The sequence below is a fragment of the Stenella coeruleoalba genome, assembly GCF_951394435.1.
Source record: "Stenella coeruleoalba genome assembly, chromosome: 18".
Lineage (NCBI taxonomy): Eukaryota > Metazoa > Chordata > Mammalia > Artiodactyla > Delphinidae > Stenella > Stenella coeruleoalba.
Window position 1 is genome coordinate 32,713,772 of NC_137164.1, and position 14,026 is coordinate 32,727,797.

At 37.9% G+C, this 14,026-nt stretch overlaps 1 protein-coding gene across 1 annotated transcript in view; it reads left to right on the forward strand.

Moving 5' to 3' along the window:
- Window positions 1-2,584: 2,584 nt before the first annotated feature.
- TDRD3 (tudor domain containing 3) overlaps window positions 2,585-14,026 on the forward strand; it is a 243,933-nt gene continuing 232,491 nt past the window's right edge. Inside the window, exon 1 of the mRNA XM_079902897.1 lies at window positions 2,585-3,279. Coding sequence (XP_079759023.1) covers window positions 3,152-3,279 — 128 coding nt within the window. The 5' untranslated portion in view covers window positions 2,585-3,151. The remainder of the gene's footprint in view (window positions 3,280-14,026) is intronic.

The window sequence follows — 14,026 nt, forward strand, 5'->3', positions numbered from 1 at the left end:
GCCTTTCATCTTGTTTATGTTTCCTTTGCTGTGCAAAAGCTTTTAAGTTTCATTAGGTCCCATTTATTTATTTTTCTTTTTATTTCCACTTCTCTAGGAGGTGTGTCAAAAAAGATCTTGCTGTGATTTATGTCAAAGAGTGTTCTGCCTATGTTTTCCTCTAAGAGTTTTATAGTGTCTGGTCTTACATTTAGGTCTTTAATCCATTTTGAGTTTATTCTTGTGTATGGTGTTAGGTAGTGTCCTAATTTCATTCTTTTACATGTAGCTGTCCAGCTTTCCCAGTACCACTTATTGAAGAGATTATCTGCTCCATTTGTATAACCTTGCCTCCTTTCTCACAGATTAGTTGACCATAGATGTATAGGTTTATCTCTGGGCTTTCTATCCTATTCTATTGATCTATATTTCCATTTTTCTGCCAGTACCATATTGTCTTGATTACTGTAGCTTTGTAGTCTATTCTGCAGCCAGGGAGTGTGATTACTCCAGCTCTGTTTTTTTTCCCTCAAGATTGCTCTGGCTATGCAGGGTCTTTTGCGTCACCATACAAATTTTAAGATTTTTTGTTCTAGTTCTGTAAAAAACTGCCATTGGTAATTTGATTGGGATTGCATTGAATCTGTAGACTGTTTTAGGTAGTATAGCCATTTTCACAATATTGATTCTTCCAATCCAAGAACATGGTATATCTCTCCATCTGTTTGTGTTATCTTTGATTTCTTTCATCAGTGTCTTATAGTTTTCTGAAAACAGGTCTTTTACCTCCTTAGGTAGGTTTATTCCTAGGTATTTTATTCTTTTTCTTGCAGTGGTAAATGGGATTGTTTCCTTAATTTCTCTTTCTGATCTTTCATTGTTAGTGTATAGGAATGCAAGAGATTTCTGTGCATTAATTTTGTATCCTGCAATCTTACCAAATTCATTGATCAGTTCTAGTCATTTTCTGGTGGCAACTTTTGGATTATCTATATATAGTATCATGTCTTCTGCAAACAGTGATGGTCTTACTTCTTCTTTTCCAATTTGGATTCATTTATTTATTTTTCTTCTCTCATTGCCATGGCTAGGACTTCCAAAACTACATTGAATAAGAGTGGTGAGAGTGGACATCCTTCTCTTGTTCCTGATCTTAGTGGAAATGGTTTCAGTTTTTCACCATTGAGAATTATGTTTGCTGTGGGTTTGTCATATATGGCCTTTATTATGTTGAGGTAGGTTCCCTCTATGCCCACTTTCTGGAGAGTTTTTTTTTTTTATCATAAATGGGTGTTGAATTTTGTCAGCTTTTTCTGCATCTATTGAGATGATCATATGGTTTTTATTCTTCAATTTGTTAAAATGGTGTGTCACATTGATTTATTTGCATGTAGTGAAGAATCCTTGCATCCATAGGATAAATTCCACTTGATCATAGTGTATGATCCTTTTAATGTGTTGTTGGATTCTGTTTGCTAGTATTTTGTTGAGGATTTTTGCATCTATATTCATCAGTGATATTGGTCTGTAATTTCCTTTTTTTGTAGTACCTTTGTCTGGTTTTGGTATCAGGGTGAGGATGGCCTCGTAGAGTGAATTCAGGAGTGTTCCTTCCTCTGCAATTTTTTGGAAGAGTTTGAGAAGTTTCGGTGTTAGCTTTCCTCTAAATATTTGATAGAATTCACCTGTGAAGCCATTTGGCCATGGACTTTCCCTTGTTGGAAGATTTTAATCACAGTTTCAATTTCATTACTTGTGATTGGTCTGTTCATATTCTCTATTTCTTCTTGGTTCAGTCTTGGAAGGTTATACCTTTCTACAAATTTGTCCATTTCTTCTAGGTTGTCCATTTTATTGGCATAGACTTGCTTGTAGTAGTCTCTTACGGTACTTTGTATTTCTGTGGTGTCCATTGTAACATCTCCTTTTTCATTTCTAATTTTATTGATTTGAGTCCTACCTCTCCCTCTTTTTCTTGATGAGTCTGGCTAATGGTTTCTCAAGTTTGTTTATCTTCTCAAAGAACCAGCTTTTAGTTTTATTGATCTTTGCAATTGTTTTCGTTGTTTCTCTTTCATTTATTTTTGGTCTGATCTTTATGATTTCTTTCCTTCTACTAACTTTGTGTTTTGTTTGCTCTTCTTTCTCTAGTTCCTTTAGGTGTAAGGTTAAATTGTTTATTTTGCTGTTTCTTGAGGTAGGATTGTATTGCTATAAACTTCCATCTTAGAACTGCTTTTGCTGCATCTCATAGGTTTTGGATCATCATGTTTTCATTTTCATTTGTCTCTAGGTATTTTTTGATTTCCTCTTTGATCTCTTTAGTGATTTCTTGGTAATATAGTAATGTATTGTTTAGCCTCCATGTGTTTGTGCTTTTTACATTTTTTACCCTGTAATTTATTTCTAATCTCATAGCATTGTGGTTGGAAAAGATGCTTGATACATTTTCAATTTTTGTGAATTTACTGAGGCTTGTTTTGTGACCCAAGATATGATTTATCCTGGAGAATGTTTCATGTGCACTTGAGAAGAAAGTGTAATCTGCTGTTTTTAGATGGAATGTCCTATAAATATCAATTAAATCTACCTGGTGTATTGTGTCATTTAAAGCTTTTGTTTCCTTAATTTTCTGTCTGGCTGATTTGTCCACTGGTATAAGTGAGGTGTTAAAGTCCCCCACTATTATTATGTTACTGTTGATTTTCTATTTTACAGCTGTTAGCATTTGCCTTATGTATTGAGATGCTCCTATGTTGGGTGCATATATATTTCTAATTTTTATATCATCTTCTTGAATTGATCTGTTGATCATTATGTAGTGTCCTTCCTTGTCTCTTGTAACATTCTTTATTTTAAAGTCTGTTTTATCTGATATGAGTATTGCTACTCCAGCTTTCTTTTGATTTCCTTTGCACAGAACATCTTTTCCATCCCCTCACTTTCAGCTTGTATGTGTCCCTAGGTCTGAAGTGGGTCTCTTGTAGACAGCATATATATGGGTCTTGTTTTTGCATCCATTCAGCAAGCCTGTGTCTTTTGGTTGGGAGATATAATCCATTCACTTTTTTTTTTTTTTTTTTTTTTTTGCAGTACATGGGCCTCTCACTGCTGTGGCCTCTCCCTTTGTGGAGCACAGGCTCTGGACACGCAGGCTTAGCCACCATGGCTCATGGGCCCAGCCGCTCAGCGGCATGTGGGATCTTCCCGGACCAGGGCACAAACCCATGTCCCCTGCATCAGCAGGCAGACTCTCAACCCCTGCACCACCAGGGAAGCCCTAATCCATTCACATTTAAGGTAATTATCGATATATATGTTTCTATTACCATTTTCTTAATTATTTTGGGTTTGTTTTTTTATGTCCTTTTCTTCTCCTGCTTCCCACTTAGAGAAATTCCTTTAGCATTTGTTGTATAACTGGTTTGGTGGTGCTGAATTCTCTTAGCTTTTGCCTGTCTGTAAAGCTTTCAATTTCTCCATCGAATCTGAATGACATCCTTGCTGGGTAGAGTAATCTTGATTTTAAGTTCTTCTCTTTCATCACTTCAAATATATCATGCCACTCCCTTCTGGCTTGTAGAGTTTCTGCTGAGAAATCAGCTGTTAACCTTATGGGAGTTCCCTTGCAAGTTATTTGTTGTTTTTCCCTTGTTGTTTTTAATAATTTTTCCTTGTCTTTAATTTTTGTCAATCTGATTACTATGCGTCTCGGTGTGTTTCTCCTTCAGTTTATCCTGCCTGGGACTCTGTGCTTCCTAGACTTGAGTGGCTATTTCCTTTCCCATGTTAGGGAACTTTTGGACTATAATCTCTTCAAATATTTTCTCGTGTCCATTCTTTCTCTCTTCTCCTCTGGGACCCATATAATGCGAATGTTGGGGTGTTTACTGTTGTCCCAGAAGTCTCTTAGGTTGTCTCCATTTCTTTTCATTCTTTTTTCTTTATTCTGTTCTGCAGCAGTGATTTCCACCTTTCTGTCTTCCAGGTCACTTATCCATTCTTCTGCCTCAGTTATTCTGCCTTTGATTCTTTCCAGTGTATTTTTCATTTCAGTTACTGTATTCAAATAGTTACCTCTGTTCTTTAATTCTTCTAGGTCTTTGCAAATCCTTTCTTGCATCTTTTCGATCTTTACCTCCATTCTTTTTCCAAGGTCCTGGATCATCTTCACTATCATTATTCTGAATTCTTTTTCTGGAAGGTTGCCTATCTCCACTTCATTTAGTTGTTTTTCTGGGGTTTTATCTTGTTCCTTCATCTGGTACATAGTCCTCTGCCTTTTCATTTTGGCTATCTTTCTGTGAATGTGGTTTCGTTCTGCAGGCTGCATGATTGTAGTTCTTCTTGTTTCTGCTGTCTGCTCTCTGGTAGATGAGGCTATCTAAGAGGCTTCAAAGTCTTCTTATAACTTTCAATAAGAGTTGTTCCTCAATCACAAACTCCAGTACTTAACACCATGTTGGCATGTGGTAGGCATAAACTACTTGTTTGTTGAGTCAAAGAAGTGCAACCGTAGTCAACCTTACATCAAAGAAAGGCAATGAGGGGAGAGACAGAGAGGTAAGAACAAAATGGAGGAAAAAAAAGGAAGAAGAGGATTTCCCATTCTCTGCCCCATGGAATTACCTCAGACATTGGTTTCAGTTTGTCTTACCTTGAGTTGCTCCCTTCTGTGCAGGGAGGAGAACTAAGGCTGAGAATGACACCGTGTGGGGGGGGGGTGTCCACAAAATGTCCTGTTATACTTGCAGAAAGGTAGGGTTATGAGAGTCTCATCTTGTGTTTCAATCTTGTGTTTGATTCAAGATGTCATGGTTTTGTCTCAGTTCACTATGTACTGAGAATTAGTCTCGTTGAATATTTGTTTTAGATATTTGGGTTTAAGCCTGGCCCTTATAAAGGTAAAGAAACTTTGATCCATGAAGTTGAATAACCAGCTAATTAACCACTGAATAGGAAATAGATCATATTAATGTCAATTAAGCAAATATTTCCTTTAGATAATCCCAAATTCTATATAAGTTAAAGTTCATATAAGAAGGAAATGAATAATAGATAAATTTACTCTTTTATTGAGTCATTTCATGACAATGACAAAAGTTGTGTCTCACTGGCAATTTTAAGATGGGCTAAAAGCACCTAGAAGAAGAATACTTATGCTAAGTACAAAGAGAGGTATTAATTTCCATATATTTGGTAGTGAAGTCTAGACTTGGAGACTAGGTTTTAATTACTTACTACTTGGAAACATTTTACAATCTGTTTGATCTCAAACATACACCTGTGAAAAATATATAATAATTATCCTATCTGGTTCACCAGGTTGTGGTAGGATGAAAATAAAAATAAGATCATGTGTCAAAGTGCTTTTTAATTGCATGGTGTTAAATTAAGGTATCTTTGGCAGTGTAGTTTTAATAGCAATGCTCTGAACCCTTCCATAGGAAACAACTGCAAATAACCAGTACAGGGAAATCTCACAAATTAAAACTGACAGAAAAGAAACTGACACAGAATTGATAAAATGATACTATAGAAAAAAGATAAAAGTGATTAGCAATATCAAGAACAGAATGCTCTCCAAAAATAATGCCATGGAATAGTTGATATTTGGTACTAAGCGCTTCATAATAAATATTTTAAATGGTAAAAGAAATAATTATTTCTGTGAAACAAACCACAAAGAATTGAACTTAGCTAAGTTGGTGAGTACGAAATGGAGACCCTGAGCCCCCTCTCCCCACAGGCACACCAAAATTACAACTATTTACAGAACAGCTATTGATGAGAAAGACCAAAATCTAGCAGAAAAGATCTTCTACAACCAAAGGTATAAAGAAGGAACCAAAATGAGATGGGTAGGAAGGGTGGAGCCACAGTATAGTAAATACCTATACTCCCAAGTGGGAAACCTACAATAAGAGGATAATTACAATTGCAGAAGTTCTTCCAAAGGAGCAATGGGTCCAAGCCTCACATCGAATTCCCCAGCCCAGGGGTCCTGAACCAGGAAGATGAGCCCTCAGAACTTCTGGCTTTGATGGCCAGGAGGGCTTACTTTCAGGAGAGCCAGAAGGTTGTTGGAAATAGAAACTTCACTCTTAAAGGGCACACACAAATTCTCAAATGTTCTTGGAGCCAAGATAGAAGCAGTAATTTGAAAGGGTCAGACCCACCGGCTGATCTTGGAGAGTCTTCCATAGAGGCAGAAGGAAACTGGAGCTCACCTAGGGGACACAGATGCTGGAGGCAGCCATTCTGAGAGCTTGTTCTACCACAAGGACACTGGTGTTGGCAAGGGCCATTTTGGAATCCTCCCTCAAGCTTATTAGCACTGGGACCCAGCCCCTTCCATCAGCTTGTTGGCACCAGTATTGAGAATGCCTCAGGCCAAGCAACCAGTGAGGTGGAGACACAGAGCTACCTACCAGCAGGCAGGCTGCCTTAAGACACCCTAAGCTTACAGCCACCCCAGGACACAGCCCTGTCCACCAGAGGGCCCAGGACCTGGTTCCACAAGCAACAACATGGATGGACCTGGAGGATATTATGCTTAGTGAGATAATTCAGACAGAGAAAGACAAATACTCTATGTTATCACTTATATGTGGAATTAAAAAAATAAAACAAAGGGATTAATATCACAAAACAGAAACAGACTCACAGACATAAGGAAAAAACTACTGGTTACCATTGGGAAGAGGGAAGGGGGAGGAGCAAGATAGGAGAAGGGGATTAAGAAGTACAAACTATTATGTATAAAATAGGTGTCTCCCCACAGCTAGGGTGCTTACCAGACACTGGTGGGGGACGTTGACACCCAAGGGGTTGGGAGGAAACCCCAAGCAATTGGGTAGGATGTGGAGGGAATGAGGGGGTAGGAGAACTGGAGGCCAGATCCTGAGGGGTAGCTGGGGGAGTGGAGGAGTTCCCACACTTGGAGGGATCTTTGGGGGTTTGGAGGATCGTGGGGAATGCACCTAGCATTTCCCCTGTGCACTCAGGCCCTGGGCAGCCTGCTGGACTCCCAGGCATGGTCCTCCACCCTCCGAGGCCCCCTCTGGCAGTGTGAGTCCTAGAGGCATAGGAGAGAGGGAGGAGGGAGGAAGAGGAAGGGAGATGGATGGGAGGGACCCTCCAGGACTGGAGGATCAGGGGAAGTGTAGCTGGTGTTTCCTCTGCCCACTTGGGCCCTGGGAAGCCTGCTGGCTCCAAAGGCAGGTCCTCTGCCCTTCAAGGCCCCCTACAGCCGCCTGGGTCCTAGGGGTGTGGGAGGGAGGGAGGGGGGTAAGAAGAGAAGAGGCAGATGGGGAGGGACCCTCCAGAATGGGAGGATCAGGGGAGATGTGCCTAGTTTCCCCCACCTACTCAGGCCCCCGGAAGCCTGCTGGGGTCCTGGGACTGGTCCTCTGCCCACTGAGGCTGGAGGCACTCTGGGGCCCCTCCGGCCATGCTGAGCCTAAGCTCTGACCCATAGCACCTCCAGGGCCTTTTCCAGTGGCATGGGTTCTAAGCCTAGACCCTGCCTGCTGCCTAAACGCTGCCCGCTGCCTAAACCATGCCCTCCACGGCCAAGGCCTTTTCCGTTTTTTTTTTTTTTCCTCCTTTTTGCTACTGTGGTTTTGTTTTACCTTCTGGTTGTTGTTTCCTCTATATTTTTATTTTTTCTAACCTATCTGTTAGTTTTCTAATCTTACTTTATTTTTTACTCTTTGTTATTATTCTCCTTTTTTTCTTTTTTCCTTTTCTTTTTTTTTTTTTTGCTGCACTGCACAGCTTGTGGGACCTTGATACATGAACCAGGAATCAGGCCTGAGCTACTGTGGTGGGAGCTCCAAGTCTGAACCACTGAACTAACACAGAACCTCAGACCCCAGGGACTATTCATCAGAGTGAGGTCTCCCAGAGGTCCACATCTTGGCACCAAGACCCATCTCTACTCAATAGCCTACAAATTCTAGTGCTGGAAGCCTCAGGCCAAACAACCAGTAAGACAGGAACAAAACCTCACCCATCAAAAAAAAAAAAAAAATGAGATGGCAAAAAAAAAAATGTTATCGACGAAGGAGCAAGGTAAAAACCTACAAGACCAAATAAATGAAGAGGAAACAGGCAACCTACCTGAAAAAGAATTCAGAGTAGTGATAGTAAAGGTGATCTAGAGGCATGGATCGAGAAAATTCAAGAAGTGCTTAACAAAGACCTAGAAGAACTAAAGAACAAGCAGAGATGAACAACACAATAACTGAAATGAAAAATACACTAGAAGGAATCAGTAACAGAATTACTGGGACAGAAGAATGCATAAGTGAGCTGGAAGACAGAATGGTGGAAATAACTACTGAGGAACAGAATAAAGAAAAAAGAATGAAAAGAATTGAAGACAATATCAGAGACCTCTGGGACAACACTAAATGCACCAATATTTGAATTATAGGGGTCCCAGAAGAAGAAGAGAAAAAGAAAGGATCTGAGAAAATATTTGAAGAGATTATAGTTGAAAACTTCCCTAACATGGGAAAGGAAATAGCCACCCAAGTCCAGGAAGCACAGAGAGTCTCATACAGGATAAACCCTAAGAGAAACACACCAAGACACATATTAATCAAACTAACAAAAATTAAATTTAAAGAAAAATATTAAAAGCAACAAGGGAAAAGAAAACAATAACATACAAGGTTATCCCCGTAAGGTTATCAGCTGATTTTTCAGCAGAAACTCTGCAGGCCAGAAGGGAGTGGCAGGATATACTTAAAGTGATGAAAGAGAAAAACCTACAACCAAGATTACTCTACACAACAAGGATCTCATGCAGATTCAATGGAGAAATCAAAAGCTTTACAGACAAGCAAAAGCTAAGAGAATTCAGCACCAGCAAACCAGCTTTACAACAAATGCTACAGGAAATTCCCTAGGTGGGAAACACAAGAGAAGAAAAAGACCCCCACCCCCCAAAAAAAACCCTAAAATAATTAAGAAAATGGTAATAGGAACATACATATCAAAAATTACCTTAAATGTAAATGGATGAAATGACCCAACCAAAAGCCACAGACTGCCTGAATGGATGCAAAAACAAGACCCTTATACATGCTGTCTACAAGAGACCCACTTCAGACCTAGGCACACATACAGACTGAAAGTGAGGGGATGGAAAAAGATGTTCCATGCAAATGGAAATCAAAAGAAAGCTGGAGTAGCAATAATTGTATCAGTTAAAAGAGACTTCAAAATAAAGACTGTTACAAGACATAAGGAAGGACACTACATAATGATCAAGGGATCAATCCAATATATATATATATATATATATATAAATATATATAATTATAAATATATATATATACCCAACATAATAGCACCTCAATACATAAGGCAAATGCTAACAACCATAAAAGGGGAAATTGACAATAACACAATAATAGTAGGGGACTTTAACACCCCACTTACAACAATGGACAGATCATCCAAACAGAAAATAAATAAGGAAATGCAGCTTTAAATGACACAAAAGACTAGACACACTGAATTGATATTTATAGGTCATCGCACCCAAAAGTGGCAGAATACACATTCTTATCAAGTGCACATGGAACATTCTCCAGGATAGATCATATACTGGGTCACAAATCAAGACTTGGTAAATTTTAAAAAACTGAAATCATATCAAGCATCTTTTCTGATCACAACACTATGAGACTAGAAATCGATTACAGGAAAAAACCCATAAAAAACACAAATACATGGAGGCTAAACAGTGTGCTACTAAATAACTAAGAGATCACTGAAGAAAGGAAAGAGGAAATTAAAAAAATACATAGAAATTAATGATGACCCAAAACCTATGGGATGCAGCAAAAGCAGTTCTAAGAGGGAAGTTTATAGCAATTCAGTCTCACCTCAAGAAACAAGAAAAATCTGAAATAAACAATCCAACCTTACACCTAAAGTAACTACTGAAAGAAGAGCAAAGAAAACCCAAAGTCAGGAGAAGGAAAGAAATCATAAAGATCAGAGCAGAAATAAATGAAATAGAAATGAAGAAAACTATAGCAAAGGACAATAAAACTAAAACCTGGTTCTTTAAGAAGGTAAACAAAATTGATAACCCTTTAGCCAGACTCATCAAGAAAAAAAGGGAGAGGATGCAAATCAATAACATTAGAAATGGGGCTTCCCTGGTGGCACAGTGGTTAAGAATCCATCTGTCAATGCAGGGGACACGGGTTTAAGCCCTGGTCATGGAAGATCCCACATGCTGCAGAGCAACTAAGCCTGTGCACCAGAACTACTGAGCCTGCACTCTAGAGCTCGTGAGCCACAATTACTGAAGCCCGTGTGCCTAGAGACCATGCTCCACAACAAGAGACACGCGCAGTGCAACAAAGAGTAACCCTCACTCGCCGCAACTAGAGAGACCCCACACACAGCAACGAAGACCCAATGGAGCCAAAAATAAATTAAAAATAAAATAAATAAATTAAAAATTATTAGACCAGATGGTTTCACAGGTGAATTCTTTCAAACATTTAGAGAAGAGCTAACACCTTTCTTTCTCAAACTCTTCCAAAAAATTGCAGAGGGAGGAACACTCCCAAACTCTTTCTACAAGGCCACAATCACTCTGATACCAAAACCGGACAAAGAGGTCAAAAAAAAGGAAAATTACAGACCAATATCACTGATGAACATACACGCAAAAATCCTCAACGAAATACTAGCAAACAGAATCCAACAACACATTAAAAGGATATACATGATCAAGTGATTTTTATCCCAGTAATGCAAAGATTTTTAGTATACGCAAATCAATCAATGTGATACACCATATTAACAAATTAAGGAATAAAAACCATATCATCATCTCAATAGATGCAGAAAAAGCTTTTGACAAAATTCAACACCGATTTATGACTAAAACTCTCCAGAAAATGGGCATAAGAGGAAAACTACCTCAACATAATAAAGGCCACATACAACAAACCCACAGCAAACATCATTCTCAATGGTGAAAAACTGAAAGCATTTCCTCTAATATCAGGAAAAAGACAAGGATGTCCACTCTTGCCTCTCTTATTCAACATAGTTTTGGAAGTCCTAGCCACGGCAATCAGAGAAGGAAAAGAAATAAAAGGAATCCAAATTGGAAAAGAAGAAGTAAAACTGTCACTGTTTGCAAATGACACGATACTATACATAGAAAATCCTAAAGATGCCACCAGACAACTACTAGAACTAATCAATGAATTTGGTAAGGTTGCAGGACACAAAATTAATGCACAGAAATCTCTTGCATTCCTATACACTAACAATGAAAGAGCAGAAAGACAAATTAAGGAAACACTCCCATTTCCCATTGCAACAAAAAGAAAAAAATACCTGGGAATAAACCTACCTAAGGAGGCAAAAGACCTGTACTCAGAAAACTATAAAACACTGATGAAAGAAATCACAGATGATATAAACAGATGGAGAAATATACTATGTTCTTGGATTAGAAGAATCAATATTGTGAAAATGACTATACTACCCAAAGCAACCTACAGATTCAGTGTAATCCCTATCAAATTACCAATGACATTCTTCACAGAATTAGAAAAATAAATAAATAAATAAATAAATATTTTTTAAAAAAGAATGTTAAGCACTTAATACTTTCTGTGTTGTCATTTATCGAGTATTTGTACCCTACAAGTAAGGCTGAGATTGCCCCTTGACCTTGGCTGTAGTTACAGGTTAATCAAACCTTTGCTCCTCCTGACTTGTTTTAGAAACAGAGAAAGGTTTGTGTGTTGGGCTGCTAGGAGGTATCTTGCTAGGTCCCCCTTCTGCCCTATGAATTGATTTCCCTGGCACAGTGGTGGATCCGGGCATGAGGGCGCTATTTGTGCCACCTTATTCCAAGAGATGGACAAATGACTCAAGGTGAATTCATTGAAAGTTCCCCATGATCTGAGATTTCCTTTCGCCTGATAATATAAATAATTTTAAACAACCTGAGTCATGGGTCAAAGAAGAGCTATAAACTGAAGTTGCAGAATTTCTAAAATGCAATGATAATGAAAACTATATATCAGTGCTCAAAAATGTCATAGCCCTAAATATTTACATTACTTAAAAAAGAAGGAATAAAAATAAATGAATTAAGCTATTAATTTAAAAAGGTTTGAAAAGGAAAAACAAAATAAACTTAAGAAAACAGAAGGATGTATTAGTAAAGATAAAAGCAGAATTAATGAATTAAAAAAATAGAAAATTGAAGTGATAAATAATTTAAATCCTCAGTCTTTGTGGAAAATAACAGAGTACATAAATTAGTTAAGGAAAAATATAAGGGAAGTATAACTCCATAGATTGATAAATGACAGTAGGAAAGTAACCACAGAAAGGACTTTCAAGAATTCTGAGATTACTCTGCTTAACTCTATGCAAACAAATTGAAAAACCTGGATGGAATGAATAAATTACCATAAAAAATAATGAATATATAAACAGACCAAATTTCAAAAAGAAATAGCAGCTGTCAAAGCATGACCGTCTAAAAACATTACCAGACCCAGGCAATTTTACAAGAATTTCATAAAATCTTAAAAAATGGTAACTCCGGGCTTCCCTGGTGGCGCAGTGGTTGAGAGTCCACCTGCCAATGCAGGGGACACAGGTTCGTGCCCTGGTCTGGGAAGATCCCACATGCCGCAGAGCGGCTAGGCCCGTGAGCCACAGCCGCTGAGCCTGTGCATCCGGAGCCTGTGCTCCGCAACGGGAGAGGCCACAACAGTGAGAGGCCCACATACCAAAAAAAAAAAAAAAGAAAAAGAAAAAAAAAAGGTAACTCCAATGCTATTGGAACTATTCCAAGAATGGAAAAAAGTAAAATCCCAAACCTATTTTTTCCATAAGTTTGCAAGTCCTCTATGAATAAAACATTTAAATACAAAGGAAAGACACATATAGAGCACTTGAATTAATGGAAAGACATATCATATGCTTGATTAGGATTCAAATCAGTTTCTGCTAAGTTAATTTGCTAATTTAATGTGGTCCTAGTAAAAATACAACAAATTAATTTTTTTCTATACAAGTTGTTCCTAAATTTTACCTAGGAAATTAAAAAGTAAGAATAAAACATTAAAATTCTTAAAAAAAAAATGAATAGTGATATAGAACTAGCCCTACCAGATATTAAAATATTACAAGGTCTTCAGACAAACCAATAAATCAGAATAAGAATTCCAGAAATACAGCCAAATAGATACTGAGAAACATATTATAAATTAATATATGATAAATGTGGCATCTGAAACCTGTTAAAAAGAGAATTATTCATTGAGTGGTGTTGGAAAAAATGGGGTGCTTTCTGGATAAAATTAAGTGAGATACTTCACTTAACTTCAAATGGAATTAGGAAGAATTCTAAGATGACCCCCAAGATTCCTGCCTTTCAGTGTACACTTCCTGTATAATCCCCTACACTTGATTGTGGACAGGACCTGTGAATATGATGGGTGTCACTGCTGTGATTAGATTAGATTACATGGGAAAAGTGAATAGATTTGTAGATGTTATTAAGGTCTCTAATCAGTTGACTTTAAATTAATAAAGAGGAAGATTGTCCTGAATGGGTCTGACCTAATCAGCTGAGCCCTTTAATAAGGGGTTTAGATGTCAGAGAGTCTTCTGCTGACCTTAAGGAAGCAAAACTCTCTGTTGTTAGAGGTCCTCTAAGAGGGCAACATAGCAAGGAACTGCAGGGGTCTCTCAAGGTTGAGAATGACTCATGGCTGACAGCCATTTACAAAATGAAAATTAACTTATTCTAAGTTAATAGCTTAATTCATTTATTTTTATTCCTTCTTTTTTAAGTAATGTAAATAGGGCTATGAAATTTTTGAGCACTGATATATAGTTTTCATTATCATTGCATTTTAGAAATTCTGCAACTTCAGTTTATAGCTCTTCTTTGACCCATGACTCAGGTTGTTTAAAATTATTTATATTATCAGGCGAAAGAAAATTTCAGATCATGGGGAAGTTTCGATGAGTT